Source organism: Felis catus, chromosome D1 (genome assembly GCF_018350175.1).
Source record: "Felis catus isolate Fca126 chromosome D1, F.catus_Fca126_mat1.0, whole genome shotgun sequence".
Taxonomy (NCBI): domain Eukaryota; kingdom Metazoa; phylum Chordata; class Mammalia; order Carnivora; family Felidae; genus Felis; species Felis catus.
The window spans coordinates 1,811,044-1,836,038 of record NC_058377.1 but is presented as its reverse complement, the minus strand read 5'-3'; the positions used below and the strand labels follow the sequence as shown (position 1 = coordinate 1,836,038).

Genomic DNA, 24,995 nt, shown 5'->3' with positions numbered 1-24,995 from the left:
CTTTATTTCCACTTACATTTTCTTGAAAAAGTTCCGGATGCATGCCCCGAACGAAGTGCAGCGCGAACATCAACTGGTCAGCCTGAAAAGAATAAGAAATGTTACCGCGCTGTTTCTACATTTGTGTGTTTGGAAAAGCACAGTCCTGACATTTCAGTTCAGTGTTCTATTTTTAAATTGCCCACTTTTATCAATAGAAGAAATGACTACTGAGATGGTACCTACACAGGGCACTTCTGAGTCAGGGGTGGGAAGGACACAGGAAGTACCCAACATTCTAGACAAAATGCTACAGATGAAGCGTCACGTACATCTCATCAAAAAAGGTTTATTTAACTAGCTGAAACCCAATTGTGAGGTCGGAATTGGTCACTATTAATAAGATCAACCTCCTGCATTAATAATCTTCAATGTGTCCTGTGAATATTTACATGATCCAGAACATTCGATATGCCCGTGAATCAAAACATTTCATTTCTAGAAATTTATGCAAAGGGATGATAAATGTATTCATAGGATATTTACTGCAAGATTTTTTATTATAGAGGAAAAACTCCAACAACCTAAATGTTCCAAGGTGATCATAAATAATATTCAAATCAAAATATACAGCATAGCCCATATTGTGGAAGGAGGGGCAATATGTTTGTATAATCATATATGGACACATGTCTGCAAAAAGAATTGGAAAAATGACATCACCTTTTATCAGTAATTTATTTTTACAACTACATGTCATTTTTGGTTCCTTCTTTTTTCTGACGTGTATATTATAAATTTTCTAAAGTAAGCTTAGCTCACTTCTGTTAAAAAAAAAAAATCTACCCAAGCATCTTTCCCACCAGTTTATAATGTAAGCATTTAAAAACAATTTTTTTTAATATTTATTTTTGAGAGAGACAGAGAGAGCAAGAGAGCAAGCAGGGGAGGGGCAGAGAGAGGGAGACACAGAATCCGAAGCAGGCTCCAGGCTCTGAGCTGTCAGCACAGAGCCCGACGCAGGGCTCGAACCCATGAACCGTGAGATTGTGACCTGAGCCGAAGGTGGGCACTCAACCGACTGAGCAACCCAAGCGCCCCTGTAATGTAAGCATTTTATAAACAGGGTCTCCTGCAGTATAATAATACTTTATATCTAATATGTGTATATGATTGTAAGTCTACAAGTAAGAGATAACTATAAAGACATGAAGATGCGGGGGCGCCTGGTGGCTCCGTCGGTTGTCAGCTGTGCTGGCAGCTCCGAGCCTGGAGCCTGCTTCCGATTCTGTGCCTCCCTCTCTCCCTGCCCCTCACCTGCTCATGCTCTGTCTCTGTCTCAAAAATAAATATTACAAAAAAAATTTAAAGACATGACAACGCAATAATATGCAGAAGATACATTTGTCACAAAAAGATGCTCTTATAAATCCTACCAGCAAGTGACATCCTCACCTGCAAGAGAATCACCCCTCTATTGGAAAGATTCAGTGCCTCGAATCATACAATATAAAAGCACAGTTTATTTCATAAAAGTACATGCTGTGTATGTATATGCAGCAAGTAGTCAGTAAATACCTATTAAGTGAATAAATAAAAAGCATGTGTTCACAACCATAACATAGCTAATGACTTAAAAAAATTTCTCCAAATAGAAAAACTTTGGGCAGATGGCCATCACTCAGATGATGGGAAAAGAGTTAGAACCAACTAGCATGTGTAGGAAACAACTACATGTGACTTTAAAAATATAAAAAGCAAGACCTGTCATTTGGGGAGATGTGGAGTGTTCTTAGGTATGAGAAAGTAAGAATTCAGGTGTGGGGTTGGCTGACTGGGGACTGGCTGGATAAGCCACTAAGATGCTTATTTTATAAATTAATGCATGTTTAAAATGATTATCACAGCATCCCTCATCGAAGGTAGGTAACGATTAAGATAAAAATAAGACAATACATGTACTACTTTGAAGGCTTTATCACTTAATAACACACTTAATTCTCTACTCCAGAGATATACACACACAAATTCACACCCAGTACTACTACCCTTACCCCGCCACTGCTTCCTCTGACCTGAGGAAAAAGAACGCGGTCTCTGTCTCTAGGGTTAGTACAAAGACGGCAGGGCCCTGGCACTCTAGGGTTCTCAGATCAGGCGCTGGGTTCAGCGAGCTGACTGTTAATTGCATCACTGAGGCCAAACTCCAAAACACTGGCAAAGAATAGCCACATAACACAGAGTCAACAAACGGGTAGTGGCGGTTCCCCTTCTCCCTGTGTTCTGGAGACAGAAGACTTCCCAGCCTGAGGGATGAGCACACAATCGTAGCTGAGCCTCTCCCATCGCATCCCCCACAGATAACAGCACGGGAACTACACCAGACTAACCCGGACCTTCATCGCCTTCCCAAACTGGAGGCGGCAGAAGCCGTTTCTGGCAGCTGGTTGACAGCTATACCAAGGAATCCTTTCAGCCCCAGGGATTTAAGAACAACGTTATAATAAAAAACAATTATGACTCGAGAACACACCTAAAAATACAATTTACTGAGAGACAAGAGGACACATTATTTCCAAATAAGCCGGGTCAAATTAAGAATGTACAAATCAAGCTTACGGATTTTCTGAATATTTGCTTCAAATAATAACCAAAACAACCACAAAAAAACCCTGTCATCATCCAGAGTTGAGAAATTACTTTGTACCTCTGACGTCCTTGATCTACACTGCTTTTCAGACCAAAAAATTTCAGTCTTTTATTTACTTATTTCCTGATTTCGAGAAAGAGCGAGCAAGTGAGCAGGTGAGCTGTGGAGAGGAGACAAAGGGGAGAGAGAGAGAGAGAGAGAGAGAGAGAGAGAGAGAGAGAGAGAGAGAATCTTAAGCAGGCTCCGCATTCAGCATGAAGCCCAGCACGGGGTCAGTCCCACAACCCTGGGATCCTGACCTGAGCAGAAATCAAGAGTCAGAAACCAAGGGACTGCACCACCCAGGCGCCCCAATTTAGGTGTTTTAATTCAATGTCAACTCATCTCATTAGGCTTGGTTCTGTTAACAAAATTCTTTAATATCATGAGGATCTAAGCAAAATATCAACTGATCATCGACACGAAGAAAAATCAGTAAGAGAAGGCAGAGGACTAGCGAGTATAAATCAGCCACATGGCATCCCATAAATTCCACCCTGGCATCACACACACCCCAGTGAATATGCAGGAAGGGTGAAACTGTTAGCACACGAGTAACATGGTAGAAGGGAGTCTTAAAGCCCACTTTAGGATGAGGTCAAGTGTTTCCAGACAGGATGATTTCGCTTGAACTGCACCCTGTTAGCCTTGAGTCTTCAGGCATCAAGCAGAATGGGCTTAAATCCCAGTTCCAACACCCTCCACACAGGAATAACCTACAGCACGGGTGCTAGCTCTGCATCTTGGTCTCCTCCTTTAGAGAATAGGATTGTCGTAGGAAGTGAGTAACAACGTATGTGAGGTGCTTCCCCGGTGCCTGGAACACATAAGGTGACACACAGTTGCTACCTGCTTTACAGTCACCTGATGCACTACATACTACTGTACCGGAAAGGAAATTTATCTTAAAAATCTATAAACCTCCTGATTCTCAGAGACTGAGAAACAGTAGCAAGAATAAGAAATCTATTCCTTTTATTTGTACTCGACACTATTCATCGCTTTCAAACAACTTCAAGGTAATGTGTAAAGTACCTGCTACCATATGAAGTCTTGCTTTAATCTAGCAAATACATAGATAGCATAGAACCAAGCATAGGCAGGGGCACCTGGGGACTCAGTGGGTTCAGCACCCAACTCTTGATCTTGGCTCAGGTCATGTTCTCAGGGCCCTGTAAGTAAGACTGGGCCCTGTGTTGGCTCTGCACAGCGTGGAGCCTGCCTGGGATTCTGTCTCTGTCTCCCCCTCTCCCTCTCCCTCCCTCCCTCCCTCCCTTTCTCTCTCTCTCTCTGTCTCTCTCTCTGTCTCGCTCTCCCTCTCCCTGTCTCTCTCTGTCTCGCTCTCCCTCTCCCTGTCTCTCTCTTCTCAAAATAAATAAACTTAAAAAAAAAAAAAAAAAAGAACCCGAGTACTCACAGTTGTGCTTGAGGTGGTAGGTCACACATTTTAGTTAACAATTCTATGCACATTCAACTCTACTTCCAGAAAATCTAAAGGGTTAGATATAATACTAAAAGTTTCAAAATCTTCTAAGTAGAAGAAAATGATTCAAATTATCAGGGTTCATTTTAATAAAATGAAAGGCTATAAAATTTGTAAATGTAAAATTTGTAAATATCAGAGAACTTCCACTTTTCTATTAAAAGACAACATATTTTGGGGCGCCTGGGTGGTGCAGTCGGTTAAGCGTCCGACTTCAGCCAGGTCACGATCTCGCAGTCCGTGAGTTCGAGCCCCGCGTCGGGCTCTGGGCTGATGGCTCAGAGCCTGGAGCCTGCTTCCATTCTGTGTCTCCCCCTCTCTCTGACCCTCCCCCGTTCATGCTCTGTCTCTCTCTGTCCCAAAAATAAATAAACGTTGAAAAAAAAAATTTAAAAAAAAATAAAATAAATAAAAGACAACACATTTTGATAGAAAAAAAAAAATACCAGAATCCAAACTAAATGATTTGTAGGATAAATACAGTCAGGAGATGCCATTAATTTCCTTTTAAAATGTAATATCCATTTGCATTTGAATCAGCTGGCAAATCCACTGGAGAGGAAGGCCAGGTGACCCGTCTTCCCTCACCGGCACCCTCCCTGCATGCCAGTGCTCCGGTACGCCATGCTTCCACGAGGACAGGGACATGGCAAGAGCACATGCTCTCCAAACCTCCTCTGTGCTCTCATCCAGTACATGAGAAAATCACTTCACACCCCAACAGCAACTTCCCTTACTTCGTATCTGTTCCAAATGACACAGTGGGAGGAAGAAAGGATACGTAAAGGCGCCAGCTTGTGCACAGTCCGACAGAACCGCAAGTGTTGGGGAACTGAATATGCTACTTACCCGATAATTGTCCAAAATACTTGGGTTACTGAAATAAATGCTCTGATCTCTTGGACAAAAAGAATGACAGAGCCAATAGTCTGAACTGAAATTGCTAGACAGCCTTCTCCATTTGTTTTAGTTTATTACAGGCCTAAATTTTCTGCTACAAAACAAGTCAATCATTTTTTTGTTCCAGGTCAACTTGCTTTCACGTGGGTGTGATGTGAATACTAATAATCCCAGGCTCTGTTTCAAGGGTCTGGTGTTGCCACACCACTGTCGGCAACACAACAGCAGCAGCAGCATGAGGAAAAGGCAGTTTAATGTGAAGGTGGTTGCTAAAAATCCAAAAAGCTTTCACTAAATACGAAATCAGTTCCATCCTAAGTAAGATTATAATGCTAAATCTTCAAAAATGGACCTCATTGGTTTACAATTAATATGCTTTCTAATTGTTATTCACCACTGAAACTCCATGGAATGCTGAATTCATGTCGAATATATTTAATATTACTGACACAGAAATATGAACATTATAAAACATATTCCATCACCAATTAAAAACATATGTTAAGAATTATAGACGTTAGCTTTTAAAAAATGTTTTCAAGTGTTCACAATAGAAAAGTATGTCTCAAGATAGGCAATAAAAAATTCCAGCTGGGCACTAAAATGTTAAGGATGTGAAGCCTTACAAGCTCTCCCCTAGTGCAATAAAACGTTGGCTTTAGCCTAACTTACACGTATTTTTAAAAGACAATGTGACTTAAAAGAAGTAACCCTAGTTAAACTTCACTTATACGTTACATCACTTTGGTACTCAACATTTACTGTATCTTCCCCTCCCTAATTACATTACAGAATATAGGACATAAAGATTTAAATCTCATCAGTAGATATAATGTATTACTAAAAATAAATAAGAATATATAAACTGAGGTGCAGATATATAGGTCAACAGTAAGAAATTCCCAATAAGCTACTATGTTTTGGAATGAGTAAGAAATTTTATATTATCTTTTGACTTAAACATTTTTCAGGAATAATATTTTATAGCCCATGTACTTCCATAAGGATTTTGGTGACACCTTGAAGTAAGTGTAGGTCCATAATACTTTCACAAAGTATTCACAATCACAAATCACATTTAGTGTAGAGGTTTTAAAAGAAAAGTGAAATAGCACTAAATATATTACTAGAAGAAGAATCGAAATGAAACTCTGCAAACTTAATATATTCACTAGAAAATAAATATTAAAACTACATTAAAAAACTAATCATGAAAATTCACTAACACAGAAATCAAATAATAAATCCAATGACTAAAAAATAAAATATAAAACAATTACCATCAAGTAGATTTGTTCTGTAAAGCAAAGCCTATTCTTTCAAATACCAAGAAAACAAACAGATGGGGCAAATAAGGGAGGACAGTAAAAACAGACATTTAATAAAAATTCAGAGGAGGCAGGAAATATTTACAAACCATAACTTGACAAAAAATAGAAAGACTGATAACATCCAGGGTTGAAAAGGATGCAAGGAAGGAGAGACCTCAATCCACCAAGACAGTAGCAGATAAACTAGGATGAGCCACATTACAGAATACACACGCTAAGAATAACGAGGTTAACATATTTATACTCATGGCAAGATCCTGAGGACCCGTCGCATGAGAAGAGAGGCAACAGAAGAAAACACCTACCAAGGAAAACTGAAAACGTCAGCTAGGTGTACATGTGCACGTGAAGAGAAAGGACAGGGACCGTACGGAGCCAATCGAGCGTGGGACAGGCCAAGTCTAACGCAGCGACCGCAGGCAGGAGCGACCGAGCATTTTCTCTATAGGTCCACCAAGTTGGAAACTCTTCAAGAAAATACGTTTCAGTTCGTGTACTAACAATTTTTAAGTATCATGTGAGCTAATATATCGTACACGTTAGAGACGTGAGATCAAGGATCGATGAAACTCTACTGCTGTGTCATCCTCAGACCTAGAACCCTAACATTTTAGTGACCAAACGGACTTTGACGTCATCTGCTTATAATTTGTCGTGTGTACAAGTTAAAACTCAGGGCCAAACAGGTGATTCTTTGAATGGCACCTAGAATACACATACACTGTACAGACACCTGAAGAGAAATGTCCACAGTTCTCATTAAGGAAAAACTCTGCAGAAATGCCCAGCTGTAACTCTCACCTTCCGGTAACAGCCCTTGGCATTTGAAAGATTTATTCAGTCTCCAGTAAAGATCATCAACATTATCACTCTAATCATAAAAATTACTATCCCTTTCTACAGAATGTAGTAACTAGATCTTTTTCAAGATTTTCTGAGAATGCTGTATAACTGTGCCATAACAACTCTATTTCTCTCACTTAATTGTCTTTACAAAGCCCTTCCTCAACATATCTCAACCAATACCCAAAAACTGACACTTGAAAAAAAAATCTTAAAGTAAAAAGCCTCTGTGTTTTCTACAACATTCATAATTTTCTAAAATATGTTTCATTTTCTATTCCTTGGGGCCCTTTTAATATGAAGACGTCTATGACATTCATGTCTCAGGATCAGGTTCCAGGAAGAGAAACCAAGTTTGCCCCTAAGCAATTTCAAGAGAGATTTCTGATTGCAACAGCTGTGTAGACACAGTGCCACACAACAGACCCCATGACAAACGTGGTCCAAAATGTCAGCAGTGCTGAGGCGGAGAGACCCGAGCTAGGAGATGACTCATCACAAGGTCCTGCAGCAGCTACGGGCTCGTTCAGAAGGAAGGGAGATAACCCTCCGCACTCGTCATTCTCCTACCACATCCCAGAAAGCCAGAAGACGCCCCACTTAGCAATGAATGTTACTCTGGGAAAATATCAGAAAGGCCGATTTCAATATGTTTCCAGTTGGGAAAGGATTCCACAATTTCACTGTAAGACTGTATTAAATACAAGTTCAGGTAGTATTTTATACATGAAAAAATAATATTTCTTACCTTAAACAGACAACGGCATATATATTCATAGACCATATGTTTTAATGAGCTGATAAGAGACTGGATTCTCCGTTCTGTACTTTCGGAATCCTGTAGATTACAATTTGAAAACTGAAAAACCATTAAAAAATTTATAAACAGTTAAATGATACCCCATAGCTTAATCACACTTATAAAATGTTCCTCCAGACTCAAAGCTGATTCTAGAATAATTATCTTTGTCAATCAACTTAAGGGACTAAATAATACAGGGACTAAATAATTATTTCCAATAATACAGTATGAATTGAATTTGACCATACCACTCTGATACCTAATGGCATTAAAAGTACTGCTTTCGTAGGGGTTAAACCCATTTCATTACTCACATTATAATTATCAATCAAGTCCTGAAACGGTGTGACCACAACTTTCTCATCCTCAATATAAGAACCTAAACGATCTTAAACCACGGTCTTCGTGTTAACTAACGATGAACACGAACACTGATGTTGATGCTGTTTAGAAATCATACCACCTGTAGTTTTTTTTTTTTTTATCTGTTTCTGTACTTCCATTGTACAGGATTGCCATGATTTGAGAAATACCACTAATGGTGATTTCCTTTGACTACTGAAGAGGAGAAGAAGGATGTCAAGGCTGGTCTTTAAGTGTCATGTGATTTTTCATGTCACCTCAGGGAGCATTTGCAGCCCACATGCCTTGAAAACTTCAATTTTGGTATAATATTTAGGCTTAACTTCCTCCCTTCCTTGTGATTTTAATGGACAAGGAAAAAGCCTAGTAAAGTAATTTTAACAGTTTAGAGAAAGACATCCAGGATAAGCCGTGCAATGTGTGAAACTGGTACAAAACTAATGAACCAGCGCTCAGATCCGTCAGACCTCGGTTTCGGGCCTTGTTAGCAGCATGTTCTGAGGCAGCTCATTGTTTCTGGTTCACGTGGCAGACATCGTCTTCGTTTCACTATTAACAAAGGTCACATGTGAAATGGACCCCTGGATCCACTGAGAGACCCACTACAAGATTTAATGCATTTCCAAGACACTGGAAATCAAGTTTTTTACTCTACATCTTCAAGATTCTATTGCTTTTTAAAGTAAATTCAAACATGCACGCGCACACACACACACACACACACACACACACACACACAGGTCAGTGGTATTCGATAACCATGCTACCAAAGAAGTGCGGTTACCAAGGAGACGCTGGGCTACACACTTTTGTAAGGAGCACAGAATAACCAATGATCTCTTTGGGTTTAGTCAGAACTGCTAACCTAGTTACCAGTTCTCATACTAGTGAACTCACTTTTAATGTGAATATTTTTTGACTAAAGGATAAAGAAACATCTAAAACAAACCTATACTTGCATACTTTCTAAGTAATTTATGAGAAACTTTTAATGAAAAATTATTCAAAGATCTATATAATCCAATGTTGGTTAAGAGACTGAAATGGACACTGTTGCTGCCTCAGTCTACTGCACCAATGGCACGTGCTTCCACAGGTAGGGAGATGGCAACTGTGTAACGGCTCACAAACTGGCACTTTTGTGCCAGTCGTCCGTGTCTAGGAATTTACCCAGGGGAAAAACGAGAGAAGGAAAACAATGGAAAAGAGAAAAACCACAAGTTTCTATAGCTGTCTTAAAACATGGCCAGATTCTTTGTCACTCCTCCTGACCACAGGCAGGTTTGTGACAGCTTCCACCACACACAACACAGCATGAGGGACACCCACCCGGGGCCGGGTCGTGAAGGTTCTGCCTTACCAAGCAGAAGACACACGTTGGTCCCCCAGATGTCCCACCAGGAACGCACTGCTCCGCGCGGTGAGGAAGCCCAGCAGAGACGGTATGTCAGTCAGCAGCCCTCCCACCAGCCCCAGGCACCAGACTTGCCAGTAAAGACTCCCTGTCTCCCCCTCCAGTCCCACCTGAGGCCCCAAACATGGTGAAACAGAGATAAGCCATCTCTGCTCCACCCTGACCAAATTCCCCACAGGATCCACGAGCAGAAGAAAAACACCACAAGACTGGGGTAATATGCTATTCAGCACAGATAAGCAGACAGTGTCCATACAGCACCTGGTTACACGAAGTACTGTACAGCCTCACCGTTTCTCAAAAAGACCGCAGGTTCCTGTATATGACGTGAAAGTTGTCTGTGATATACTGACACTTACTTTCAAGACCATGTGATACCTGTGGGTTAAAACAACCTATATCCATTCACGTTCCCTTCCTTCTACGAGCACATACACTTGTTACGTAGCATACACTTCTGCAGCCCCGATAACTAGAACAATCCCTGGAATGTAGCAAAGCCTCAAACGACGAACGTGTATGAAACGTGTATGAAATGTTCAATGTTCTTTTCCCCAAGTGAGGAGATTATGTAGACAATTTCTCTTTCTACCATTTTTAATGATACTCTATTACATGTTAATTTGTACTCAGAATTTAAAACATTTCCATTCAAAGGAGTGTCACACTGGGGTAGTTTGTAAGAACATAAAATACACTAAGGAGCCCGTTTCTTTAAATATGGCTTAAAATTGTTATGTGGGGTCTTCTAAAATGTAATTCTAAACAAGTTTTCTCAGGAAATTACTGTTACAAATTAAGTGCGTAGTAAAGTGATCTCTCCTATTCAGTATCAGCTACCGGGCAAGCAAGAGTGTACCTGTTTGTTGTGCAGAGCCCGCTGGAATAGTCGGAGAAATGCAGCCAAACTGAAACGGTACATGTTGTTAATTTTGGCCAAGTCGGAGATGATGAAGAACATCTTGCTGGCGCTCTCAGCGAGGGGAAGGTACGCATCCCGCTCCTGCGGACCACAGGCGGGGCAGGAAAACACCTCAGCAGTAGCGCCTTACTGCCACCCACAGACCGCCGCACCCATGTGAGCCCCCCCAGACAACCAAGGAAGAGGACCAATTTTATAACTAACAGGAACAATAGGGCCCAGTTTTTCTTATTTTTATAGAACAGAGGGCAACGTATTTAGATAATTATCTGCCTCTCCGATTAAAGTCGCCTACAGAGGTAGAAGTGGCTCACGGTGGATCGGAATGAGGACCACCAGCACCTACATTAGGGAAAGGGTACGAAGACAGGCCACACAGTTGTGATCAGAAATTAAGTGACAAGAGTGTACATTCCAAAAGAGAACCAGCATAGTAATAAAAAGGGCACCGTGCTACAATCCCTGCAGGAGAGGAAAGTTACAGCTGTGAATCACATGTGTGTGCAGACGGACGGACCAGACAGTCTACAGGTGTCCACACCAAATACCAAAAACCACCTAGCACTGTTGGACATAAGCACAGAACAAGCCAGTGTCCACGGGACCTTCGCTCTGACAGAAAGTAAAGGGTGATTAAATGGCCTCTAGGCTCTGAATGGGACTCTGAGGAGGTTCTCCATGGCACTGTCATTCTGATCCGAGCACCAGGATTACAAATACGGTATTAGTAAAATGTGTGTGACTCAGCAACGCCTGTTCAGAAAGAGAAGGTCAGAAAGTCCAAAACCCTTGTGTGGTAGGATCAGAAATGACAGGTTTAACATCTGCCGAGCTTAGCCCTGGGACAGAAAACGAGGTAGCTGGATGAGAATTGGGCTGTAAATCTGTTCGTGCTTTGGTTTCCAAAGAGCCCTTCCTGTAAGAAAAGACTTAAAAAGTAACGATATGTAAGGGTACAATTTGAGCAAGGGCTGAAAAGTACTCCAAGGAAACGTGAAAAGGTCACTGAGATGACTGGCAAAGAATTAAAGGATGTCCCTGAGAGCTGTGGTCAGGCTGGAGCCTGGAGATTCACAGTCACACACATCTGTTTGGGGGTGTTTTTCCTCAAACAAAGTTCAATCACTAGAAGGTAGGAGAAGACAGGATATATTTATGTTATGGATTTGGGTTAGAATTTGGCAAAAGGAACTATCAAAAGAATAAGCCAAAAAGCATCTTGAGCATCTACAAGAAAATAGTTCAGATCATCACAATCATGGGGTCCAAGATGAGTAGGGAAGAAAAATGTTGTTAGTGGAAAAAACACCTGAAAACTCTCAATTAATACACTAAACATGCTTTAATTTTAAAAAGCTCCAGGAATGGCAAAGTTGGCTATTTGTGAACATTAATTTTCAACTTCAGTACAGACTGGAGCTGCAGAACGTGAGCCAGTGTGACGCCAGAAATCAGCAGAAGGCAGCGGCGCGTATTATTGATGCCGCGGGCACCACACCAGCCCCTCTGGGGCAGGAAGGAGCACCCCCAAGGCTCCGGGGCTTTGAAGTGCTTTCTATTTTGTAATCGTCATTCCCCTCAGGTCCTCATTCGACACTTTTTAATCAGATTAACATAAAAGGTGAAGAAAACATGATAAAAGACCACAAAAGAAAGGAAATAATTACTTGGTCAAGAGAAATCTGGAGTCTGTAAGATTCTTTAAGTGACTCTTGAGTAAGTGCACTGCTTGCTTTCGTCTGATTCAGAGATTCAATCAAATCTTTATTTTCCAAAATATTCCCTTGAGATGTGGCAAGAGTCTGTAGCAAAAATTAACAAAGTAACATGAATAGTGTTATACGTATTAAAATAAAAGAAGCCCATATTAGCTATCATTAATTTGATGGTTTTTATGAAAACTTACACTATTTTAAAAGAAATTCAACATTTTATAGTTTATAAGAATGGTACAGTAAATCATGATATACTACACGCATATGTATTAATTTTAGCAATCTAATAAAAACTACTTAAAGGTAAAGAATAAATCATAATTTCATGCTGCATTTTAATGTCATTCAAAATTCGGAGCATGCAATAAATATTAGTGAAATAATGCAATAAAAAGACAGTAATACATAAAAATCACTTGTCTTACACATTACTATTACTCCTTAAGATCTTGTATCCCAAGATACCTACTTTTTTCTCTTTGAAGTCTGATTTTAAGATATATATTCACATCCCTGTCACAACCAAAAACATGCTGAAGGCACTATTAAAAAATACTGCTAATTATATTCATTAAAAATGTAATATAAGAAAGTTTCCTGAATAACTATATCTTACCTCTAAAAGAGATTCCTCAAGCTTGGCTAACTGTATTTTCTTATCTTCTTCCTGTTGTAACAGTTTTGTTTTCTGTTCCTCTAGGTCAGGTTTCTCATGCTGAATAGTTAAAGCCAAAAGCTTAAAAAAAAAATTTTTGTTTTAAGTCAAAATTATTCTAGTGATGAAGTTCAAACAAAACAAACTTCTCACACACAGGTCTTATGTTTGACCAAATATCACAATAATTATTATATTATGTATTTGATTCTTTTGATTCTTTCGAGTTAAACATGAGACACTTCACAATTATTTCTGACCAGAAAAAGAGGCAAAATAGTTACACTGATCAATAAAGTATTAAATATTACAGGACACCTGTAAGTAATTGTATTACTTATCAATATGTAAATCTTAGTTCTAAACTTATAAAATTAGATTAAATATATAAAAAACATGGAAACTAGTTTTTTAATGGTAAGCATTCATATAAAGAAATTAAAAAATAACTTTCTTAAAAGACTGTGTCATCAAAATTGCAATGAGATACCATTTCAGGTCCACTAGGATGGCTACAGTTAATAAGACAGATGTTGGCCAGATGGGGAGAAAGGAGAATCGTCACACACTGTTGGTGGAAAAGTAAAAGAGTGCAGTCACTTTGGAAAAGTTTGTCCTTCAAAATATTAGACATAGAGTTACCATAAACCCTCAAGTCCACTAAAAAAATAAATAAAAACTTTTTTAAAAAGTAAGTGAAAAACACTAAATTGTACACTTTAAATCGATGAATTGTATGATATGTGAATTGAATCTTAATAAAGTTATTTTTACAAAGCAACGTCGGGGTGCCTGAGTGGCTCAGTCGGTTAAGCATCCGACTTCGGCTCAGGTCATGATCTCATGGTTCATGGATTTGAGCCCTGAGACGGGCTCTGTGCTGTCAGTGTGGAATCAGTGTGGAATCTGCTTGGGATTCTCTCTCTCTCTGTCCCTACTCTACTCTCTCCCCCTCTCTCTGCCCCTACTCCGCTGATGCCCTCTGTCTAAAAATAAACAAATAAACTTTAAAAAAGATTAACAAGTCAACAGGCACAATGTCTTTAAAAAGAGAGTGAGGAAGGAACTCTGTAAATAAAAGTCTAGATATAAAAACTCACTCTGAGACTCATAAAATATTCTGAAGTGCAGTAAGTCATACACAGATGCAGGGAATTCAAAGAGGCCTATATTCTAGCGGGGAAAAAACGTCACATGAGGAATCAGACACCCTTGCTCCCCTAGCCAAATAAGTCAATGAAATGCAATTTTCACAGTGAAACCTCAGTTTTCACCATTAAAAAAGAAAAAGTAGCTGATCTTAGTCTATGATCCTTCTTTCTCTTCAATTCCACTACACACGACGGAAACAGGCCATAAAACCAAAGGCAGCAGCTTGATGTTAACGACAAGTGTCTCACGCAAAGGATAAAGCAAACCTGAATGCTTTACTACTCTAACTCACAAATACATTTTCAAGGTGTTTCCCGAAGTTTACATGCTCATCAGCTTCTCGAGACAGACTCCAACAAGGAATCATGTATTCACAGAGCTACAGGAGATGTCCCAGGCAGCGCACCGCCCACCCGCACGCACCTGGCCTCGCAATCCACTTCTCGTGGTGGTGAAGTTAACCTCCGTAACGATGGCGGCTGCGTCCGGCGGGATGAAGGGGTTGGGGTTTCTTGTTGACAAGAAAAGGCGGAATTCTTCATTGTAGTCGATAATTTTGTCACCTATTTGTATCACGTAACGTGGCCCTATGTTTTAAAAATGAAATTATCAGTTGGCTTCAGTATTCTATCTTTTGCTACATGACATTAAAAAGCATAATGTATATTTTCTGGTATTTCTAAATAGTTGGTAGTTTATAGGCTTTTCAGTAGAGTATGAAACAGCAACAGTTAGGCTACCCAAGAGACTATTAACCAGAATGCCCTATAAATCAGCTCTTATACAAATAGGGATAAACAATGATATCCATTATACATCATGTACAGTGGAATGAATCAACAATTATACCATAACTTACAATTTAATTTTACAACTAATTTATTTTTAAGAACAAAATACATGTTTTCAAAGATTTTCAAAGGTTAAGAAAAATACTGGACAGAATTTTTGAGAACCTCAGAATAGATTTAAATTTTTTACTTAAAAACTTCAAGTTAATAGGAAAATAATTCAATGAGCACTTTATGGAGAATGGTCTACCCCTGTCCAAAAATCTATCAAAACAATGTTGAACCGGAGTCATTATCAGAGAAACCCAAATTTAAAAGATCAATGAAATACTTCTACATTCACTGGAATGGTTCAAGGTAATTTAAGCAGGATAAATGAAAAGAAAACCAGTCTGAAGGATATCATCATCAAACCACTGAAAACCAATGACCAAGAAAAATTCTAAAGCATCTAGAGAAAAATGACACTTCACTTACAAAAGAGCAAGAATAAACTCAGCAGGTGACCTCTCAACAGGAATGACATAAACTAGAAGACGAAGGAATAAAAACCCAAAAGTGCTAAAGAAAATAAAAACCAACCCCAAGTTCCATGTCAGGCAGAAAAAAAAATATCCTTCAAAAATAAAAGAAGTTTGTTTCCAGTGGACCTTCACTCAATGAAGCACAAAAGGAAACAGTTCAGACAGAAGACACATAACTGAGATGGGCACTAAGAGCACTCCCACCACCAGGAGCACCGGCTGACAGCTAACGGGCAGAGTGCGGAGTCAGGACATCGCAGTCTGATGCTAATACAACACTGGATGTTAACTACACTGGAAGTAAAATGTAGAAAAAGAAAAACAACCTCGCTGGAAACAAGATAATGAAATGCTGGCAGAATTTCAGAGAAGTAGAAAGGATAAATGTGTGGACGTACGGACTTGAAGAACAATAATTATCACGTGGGCCATAGAGATAATGCAAAGACAGGCAGGGGATATGTGGCGTTAAAGTGCACAGGAGAGAAGTGGCAAAGTATTTATTTGTATTAAAATGGTAAGTCCAAGATATATATTGTTATATGCAGGATGACCATTAAAAATATACAGAAAATGTTTTAACAACAAAAAAAATCACGTCAATTAGAAAACTGTATCAGGTATTCTATGACAAGGTCAGCGGCATTGACTTACATGACAAATATTAGGGCAGCGTGGTGACTGAAAATGCAAAACCAAACGACAAACTGCTAATGAGAGGCACCCTTTAGAAACAAGACCAACAGAAAATTGAAAGTAAAAGAATAAATAAAAGAAGTGAAAGTAGTACAAAAACTAGCCTCCCAAAGTATTGTAACCATTCTAATATCAGACTCTAAAACCTGATACACTTCTGAGGAAAAGGAAGGACGTTTCATAATGGTAAAGAAAAGAATCCAAACAGGAAAATATCACATTTTCAAATATGTATGCATCCTGAAACACAGCTTCAAAATACTTAAAGCAAAAACTGAAGAAACTATATAAAAACGAAATAAATTCAAAATCATAGAGCCTTTAAGAAATCTCTCAACAAATCATAGAAAAAAACAAAATATAGCAGATAACACTACTACTAATAAACTTAACTGACTTTAGAAAAAAATTAAAACGAAGAGCAAGTTTCACATAATTTTCATTTGTACATGGAACATACATGAAAATTAACCAATGTCCAATCACAGAGAAAGCTTCAACAGGATGTAAACAAGTGAGTACTTCAGAGTAAGCTCCTTGGCCATGAAAGAGTTATGCTGAAAATCAACAACAAAAAAGGAATCTAAAAAAACTCCAACTACCTGGAAATTATATAACAACAAAAGAGCCAAGTAATCTGACGAATCAAAGAAGAAGTCAAAACTTATGGTACAAAGCTGGCAAAGGGCTGAGAGGGAAATTTACAGACATAAATGCATATATTAAAAAACACATTGAATATCAATATTTTGAATTTCATCTCAAGAATCTAGCAAAAAAACCATCAAAGGAAATCTAAGGCAGTAACAGGAATGAAATAATGAAGAGCAAAGACCCAGTTTAAAAATACAATGAAAAAAACTGACAACATTAAAAGTTGGTATTTCGAAAAGATTAGTAAAACTGATAAACCCTTATCAAAGACTAATGGAGGAAAAAAAAGAAAAAAATTATTAATGTCAAGAAACAAGGAGACATCATTACAAAGCCAACTGAAATTACAAAGTTATGAGAACATTATGTAAAAAATACATCAAAACATTTGACAATTTGGATGAAATGAACAAATGTTTGAAAATACACAGAACTTTAGCAAGCCTGACATACACACAAATTATAGGACACAAACATACAAAATAAATCCAGTGCTTAAAGGTCCTCAGCTCACATTTGCTGCCAATTTGCAACCAAAGACAGATCATCCTAAGAAAACGTGCTGTCTTGGCAAGAGGGTATTGGCCACCTGTTACAGGACTGGGGCTTATGTTAGGCGACTGAAAGACGGTTCAAGGGAAGTGTGGTTTGCTGGGGAACGGATGCTATCAGAAACAGCAGCCAATTCTGTGACTGGTATCTTAATAATGTTTATCTAGGAGGTGAGAGAAATGGAGGGGGACTACGTTATAAATGGTTAAAAAAAAATCACCAAATTAGCTGGGAGACGAAGATGTCTGGTTATTTTTCTGGTACGGGGAGTACCCTTGATTCTGCGCCTAGACATGAGGACGGTCACAGGAGGAGCCATGGGATGTTGGTGCTGCGGAACGAGGCACCTTCGCCAGGACAACAGCACAGCCAGGCCACAAGAGCCAGGCCAGTGCGATGGGACTCAGGGCCTCGCTCCTTCTTTCCCGTTGATGCAGCATGAGAATGCAAGCAAAATTATCCATCCTGCTGTGCGTCAGGCCCGTGGTCATCCTCACTGAGGAGGGCGGCCAAATAGGGGGCTTCTGGGGTGCAGACACAGGTCTATGTCTTGATCTGAACGCTTACACAGGTGTATTCTGTTTGTAAAAATGCATAAACTGTACACATGCATGTGTATATTTTAATAAAATGTTAAAATTGAAAAATAACTGGTTTTCTCTGGTAAGTAGGACTAGTCATGAGGAGGGGAGGAACGGAACTCAGCTGCCATTCTGCACTATTTGATTTTGTCAACTAGGCATGTATTATTTTGATACAGAATTTTAAAAAAATGCCCAAAGGAAATGGTTCATTGTCCCAAAAGGACCCTTATGTATAAGCCCTATATCATAATGCCCAACACAGTCTCAACTGAATCAAGTCTTGACTTACACTGGAGTTAGCCTATGGAGTAGAGAATAAAGTTAATTTTTTTTCTTCTGGACACAAAATCTTTACTGTACTTTAGAGAACTATGGAGACAGAATGACTGGGAATAAGCACAAAATTTGGTTGCCTGCTCTCTTTCCAGGGAAAGTCCCAATTTATTTGTTCAGTATCTCAGTTCCAATCCTGATCCACGTTCAAGAATACTGTTTGGTTTGGTTTCATCAACATTTATAACAGATACGGACACTGTATACAGTATACCCCCACAGGTCCAAACTCTCCAGAAATTTATCATCATCTGAGCTAGATAAATCCAAAGTACCATGTCAACTGTCCTATGGGCCCAAACATCCTATTATATGGATAGGTTTTGGTAATGGTCTCCAACAACAGAACTGCCCACATTGTATTCAATACCATCCAAGCCCAAATGACTAAAGATGAATAGGACTTAAGTGAGGACAAATACAAAACCCTGCCAATCAAATAACCAAAGCGACACTGCCCAAGCAAGTTAAGAATAAACTGCTGTCTCTATAACTACCATATACAAAGAGAGAGAATAACGATTCATTTCTTGGCCTACTAGAAGCAGCATCTTTCATTCCTGGAATTTTTATAAAAGCCTATGTATCTGGTCAACAAACATGTGGCTGGTTTTGAAAGGCTGCTCCTGCAAAACTGCAAAAGGCAACTTTGGAAGACATCTGAGCAAGTGTAAAACATTGCTGCGTTTGACCCCGTGTCCTTCAGATGCACAGCATTACAGACATCTGCAAACAATCTCACATAAGAAAATCCAAAGGCATGCTACAGCCCATACACTATCCATAGACAAAATTTCTGGGAATCCAGAGCAGTGAGGATCCTGTCCAATGAGCTGACTTCAGGGAGCATTCGGGGTTTTTTTGTTGTTTTTTTTTAATTTTATTTTTTATTTTTTTAAATTTACAACCAAATTAGTTAGCATATAGTGCAACAATGATTTCAGGAGTAGATTCCTTAGTGCCCCTTACCCATTCAGCCCATCCCTCCTCCCACAACCCCTCCAGTAACCCTCAGTTTGTTCTCCATATTTATGAGTCTCTTCTGTTTTGTCCCCCTCCCTGTTTTTATATTATTTTTGTTTCCCTTCCCTTATGATCATCTGTTTTGTCTCTTAAAGTCCTCATATGAGTGAAGTCATATGATTTTTGTCTTTCTCTGACTAATTTCACTTAGCATAATATCAGGGAGTGTTCTTGGCAATAAGGCCACGGTGACAGTTACTAAAATACAACAGTGCAGTTGATTTATGAGTCAGAACGAGTGAGCTAACTTAGCATTATTCAACTTCAACACTCCTGGCAATTTGTGCTGGAAAACCATTTCTTGGAAGGAGAGGTCCTGAGCATTTTAAGAGGTCTCTGCCATAGACCACCCAAACTGTTGCAACCAAAAATGTCCCCAGGCCTTGCCAAATGCCCTCTGGGGGACAACATCACTCCTGTTTGAGAAGCAGTGGTCTGGCTGTGTGCAGGTCCTGGGTCCAGTTGGGCCACCAGGGAGACATACCCATATGGAGAACCAGCCACGAGAAACAGATACAACGACTGATCACAAACTTCATCTCTGTTGTACATACAAATGCCCGTATGTATGCTTCTAAAAGGAAGCATCCAGACTAAAAAGCCAACCAGAATGTTCAGCTTTCATCTCTACAATAATTCCCGATCCAGACCCAACCCCAAAATGGAAATGAAATAACCACTGGAATGAAACAATCAATGAAAAATGCTTTTGACGTCTGTTATTAGCAAAACTTACACTATCTGCCCACCACACCAGCCTCTCCCTCAACAACTTCTAAGAGGCTGGCTGGTCCACAGTCTTTAGTTGCTTACCAACTGCAAACTGGCACATGGACCTTCTGCTTGGGCAGAGTCACGAGGCACGCGTGACTCCGGAAGTAAAAACAACGAGAATCTGAAGAGGAGCTGTCCCTTGCCGTTCTTTTCCATCAGTCCACATTTGAAGGGATTTCTGAACAGCATGAATGTGAGGAGGAAAAGTACATTCCAATCCTATTATCTGTGCTGACTGACCTCAGTATGTAGACAGGCAGTTCATACTGCTTAGATTAGGGACAGGGGATGTAACTAAAATTGGACACAGACTGTTTAATGTGGTTCTAGGACAGCCATCCTCTGTCCCCAAAGGAAACATATGATGACAAAATGGCGATTCACGGGCAACTCAACATGCTGGAAGACAACAATCTGAAATATATGCAAAGAGGATAAAAGATTCCAACTACTGTGAAGCGCAACCCTGGGAGAAAGGCAGAAAAAAAATAAGTTAAGGGCAGAGACGAACTCTCTTTCCCTAATACTGAAATAAACAGACTAACCCAAACAGCCATGCACAGCCAGGGGGAAGAGGGGTTCATAATGTGAACCGCTCAGGATGTGAAATATGTAACTCTGCACCAGATCCAACTTCAAGGGACCTTGTCAACACCCATTCTCAGATGATGCTACGGACACTGCCAACACCCGGCACCAGTCACAGCTGACAGAGGCTCAGATTCAGGGAGCCTTCAAGGGCCAAACAGGCTGAAGGGACAAATCCAGACGGCCCTAAAGCTTCATTCCCACCTCCCCTTTAAGACAGAATAGCAGGAGCTGGTCAACAGATCTGAGGAAGGACCAGTAAAGAAGAGACGAACTGAGACCGGAGACTGATGTCGAAGGTAACTCCAGGTCACAAGGGCCCCTACCAAAGCTCGCTTCACAACACACAGCCACTGCCAGCCCAAGCACACTGAAGTGCAAAACAGCAAGTGATCTATGAATGCGTTTTTCGCTCTGTCCCTGGTTTGCCCAATGACTCCAGTTTCTATTTAAACCTTGTGGCGTGAACATAAATGCTGTAGTGGCAGTGATGTGTGTGGTATGAATAAGGACAATACGGTCTCGAGTTTAAATGCATTCCTTTCTACTCACCAAAGGCTGGCTCAGGTACCTACAAAGCAGTCCTGAGACTGGGCCACCCCCACACCATCCTGCTTACGAGATGGGCCCCTAAGAAGATTCTGGGAATTTGGATTTGGGGAGGGTTCTTACCTTACCCAGAACATGGGGGAAGAGTGGCTCACTGCGTTTTCACTGTTTGTACAAATAATGTGTTTTGTGCTGAACACTTGCGTTTTTGTTTGGGGAACCTGGAAATCTGCTACATGCCAGGCCGAACGAGCTTACATAATTAGACCCCAGTGGGGCATCTGGGTGGCTCAATAGGTTAAGCTACCAACTTCAGCTCTGCGGTTTGTGGGTTCAAGCCCTGCACAGGGCTCTGTGCTGACCGCTCCAAGCCTGGAGCCTGCTTCAGATTCTGTCTCCCTCTCTCTGCCGCTCCCCCACTCATGCTCTGTCTCTGTCTCTCTCAAAAATAAACAAACATTAAAAAAAAAAAATTACCCCCAGTAAAAACTAGGGTCTGAGTTTGTACGCAGTAAGCTTCCTTGGTATATGACATTTCACAACCTGGTCCTGGGAGAGTAAGCACTTCCTGTGTGACTCCAATGGCAGAGGACTTAGAGGCCTGCACCTTGTTTCTGGACTCCTGACCTCACTTATGGTCCGTTTTCTCTTTGCTGATTTGCTTTCTATCTTTTCCCTGCAAACAATCTCAGCCCTGAGTGTGACTGTTCCCGCCAACTGTGCTCCAGAAGACCCCGACACGGCGCCCCCCCCCCCCCCTCAGCTTTCCCCCCCACCTCCCTGCCGCGTCACTCCAGCCAGGGGCAGCCCAGAGACCCCGACACAGCTCCCCCCAGAGTCACTCCAACTGGGAGCGTCCCGGACACCCCAACACAGTGCCCCCCTCGCCCCCCCACCCGTGTCACTCCAGCCGGGAGCGGCCAAGACACCCCGACACAGTGCCCCCCACCCCCCGCGTCACTCCAGCCAAAAGCGCCCGGGACACCCCGACACAGCACCCCCCTCCGCAAAGGCACTTCAAGAATTCATTTGCTTGCCACAGACTAGGAGGACATGCTCATATTCCCCCTGAAAAGTTTCCATTTGGTTAGATTCGGTAGCAAGACAGAGAAAGGTCAAAGTTAGCTATGAAGCTAATTACTTTCGAAATTTTAAAAATAGCCATTTTGTGGAAACTGTCAAATATTTACCTTGAGCGACCAGATCTCGTCTCAATAACGGATAGAGAACAGCTTCTACACCGTCCATCTCCTGTATAATAAGGGTTTTCCCAAACCGCACTGCCAGCTCGAGAGCTGTGATAAAGTTACTATCCTGAGGGAATAAAAAGAATACGTATTAATTCCTTTAGTACCTTAATATTTACAAATGTCCTCGAAGATAATGAAGGAAGATGTTAATAAGAATAATATGAATATTTTAAAATTTAGTATGCATGTTAATAATTCAAATTATTCATGACTGTGTTTCTAGTTTTAAGTACTTGGTGATGAATCATTAGAGTCAAATAAATTATCAAATAGATTTCATAATTTAAACACACATAAAAAATAAAGATTTTTACAATAACAATAAAAAAGCTTGATTTTTCAATCTGCTACTAGAATTTAAAATTTCAACTTGATGCACAATTATTTTTTTATTTTAATTTTTTTTTTGCTTATGTTCAAAATCAAACACTGAATGGAAGAGGAAAGGCAAATGATGACTTCTAGTGAACTTTTCTTGTGAAAACCACCTCTGGACAAAAATCTATAATCATGCAAGAATTTTAAGGCTTTCTAGCTAGCAAAAGAGTTTTAAACCTCCAACTATGGTTACAAAAATTAAATATTTGGAATCATAATTATTAAAGTCTCCTCCTGTAAACCCAAGTGGCATTAAAGTATTTTTTAAATGTTTACTTGTTTATTTTGAGAAAGAGAGAGACAGTGTGGGTGGGGAGGGGCAGGGAGAAAAGGAGAGAGATACCCAGAACAGGTTCCATGTTGTCAAAGCAGAGCCCAATGTGGGGCTTGATCCCACAAACTGTGAGACCATGAGCTGAGCTGAAATCAAGGATTGGATGTTTAAACCAACTGAGCCTCCCAGCTGTCCATAAAGTATTTTATATATTGCATTACATATATATATATATATATATTATATATCTATATACATACTGTATATAGATAGTATTATATATACATATACATATATATTGTATATAGATAGTATTTTATATATATACACACATATATATATATACATACTTAATACAAATCAGGTAAATACCTCCATTTTAAAAATGAAATACGTTTTAAAGAGAGAATTGGTGAAGCACCTGAAGAATATCTATGAAAATCATGGGGCACCTGGGTGGCTCAGTTGGTTAAGCATCTGACTCTTGATTTCAGCTCAGGTCATGATCTCACAGTTCATGAGTTTGAGCCCTACTTCAGGCTCTATGTTGATAGCATGGAGCCTGCCTAGGATTCTCTGTCTCTGTTTCTGTCTCTCTCTCTCTCTCTCTGCCCCTCCTCCACTTGCTGTCTCTCAAAAATTAACATCTTTTTTAAAATGTTTAAAAAATTTGTAAAAGAAGATTAATCATACACTAGGCCTTCTTCAAACAAAACAAAATAAAATCTGACCCCAGATAATTTCCTCAGCAAGATAAATATGACAGTGAGAAGTCACTCCCCCCAAAAGACTATGATTATATTTCACTGAGCAGCATGTCAAATCTTGGACACAGTGGAGATGCTTGTTGGTGAGGGTGAAGAGCAGGAGACAGTAAGAGGCATTGAGAGAAACCACATGAATGCTAGAAGTCCAGGAGACTTTCTCCAAGTGGAGTTAGGGACTTTCATTTCTGTGGGATCCTATACTGATGTCTTTAGTTGTAATTTAGCGTGAATTCTTATTTAATAGTCTCTCCAGCTACCAGACTGGTATCTCCTTGAGGGCAGGGATGGTGAATGTGTCACTCACCAGTAAATTCCCAGGTCTTACATTAATGCTCAGCACACGTGAGGAATCAAGCAAATATTCTCCTCCCGTTTTTACAAATGAGAAAACCAAAGCTAAAATCATTATCTTTGTTTCCCCAGGTCCCAATCCAGGTAAGTTACAGCAGTAAGCCTATGTTTTGTGAATACGGACCCAAAATTCTGTTACCGTAAGATGCTATCCCTAGTCAGCATCTCAATTATAAGTACTACACACCTGCTGGTTAATAACTTCCAATCTTGAGTCTTTCAAATGTGTCTTCAACCACTCTGTAGCTCGAGAAGAAGGGTCTATAAGGAATGGGCATACTCGACTCTAGTTTCAAAAAAAGAAAAAAATTATAAGCTTTCATTAAGTGGAAAAAATTGCCTAAAAATTATGCATCAATTACTGAGGGGGTTTTTCTTTCAGGCTTTGGAGAACATAAATATACAACCATAAGGAGGAAATAAAGATGCCAGTTTTAGCTGCACACAGAGGCTACATTAATAAATTTATAGCTATCAGGAATATTAGAAAATTAAATGCAACCACAGTAAATGGAGAAGAGTCCTATTTACTACACAGTAATGAAGTGTGTGTTAACGATACAGCAAGCAAGACCTCTAGTCCCCACCTGATGCCGTCTGCACCTCTCTTTGTGGCTTTTAAAATACACAAATTATTTGCAAACTTTATATATTCTTTG

At 39.9% G+C, this 24,995-nt stretch overlaps 1 protein-coding gene across 14 annotated transcripts in view; it reads right to left on the bottom strand.

The window, feature by feature from the left end:
• DYNC2H1 (dynein cytoplasmic 2 heavy chain 1) overlaps nucleotides 1-24,995 on the bottom strand; it is a 353,260-nt gene that overhangs the window by 187,831 nt on the left and 140,434 nt on the right. For 10 of the 14 annotated variants that reach the window (XM_045038203.1, XM_045038204.1, XM_045038198.1 and 7 more), the window contains 9 exons: nucleotides 24,524-24,622; nucleotides 22,507-22,630; nucleotides 14,672-14,835; nucleotides 13,587-13,664; nucleotides 13,058-13,177; nucleotides 12,394-12,528; nucleotides 10,664-10,807; nucleotides 7,974-8,084; nucleotides 17-82 (listed from right to left, as the gene is read on the bottom strand). In XM_045038203.1, coding sequence (XP_044894138.1) covers nucleotides 17-82; nucleotides 7,974-8,084; nucleotides 10,664-10,807; nucleotides 12,394-12,528; nucleotides 13,058-13,177; nucleotides 13,587-13,664; nucleotides 14,672-14,835; nucleotides 22,507-22,630; nucleotides 24,524-24,622 — 1,041 coding nt within the window. The remainder of the gene's footprint in view (nucleotides 1-16; nucleotides 83-7,973; nucleotides 8,085-10,663; nucleotides 10,808-12,393; nucleotides 12,529-13,057; nucleotides 13,178-13,586; nucleotides 13,665-14,671; nucleotides 14,836-22,506; nucleotides 22,631-24,523; nucleotides 24,623-24,995) is intronic. The other 4 variants (XM_023239052.2, XM_023239053.2, XM_045038200.1 and 1 more) reach the window with 3 other exon arrangements.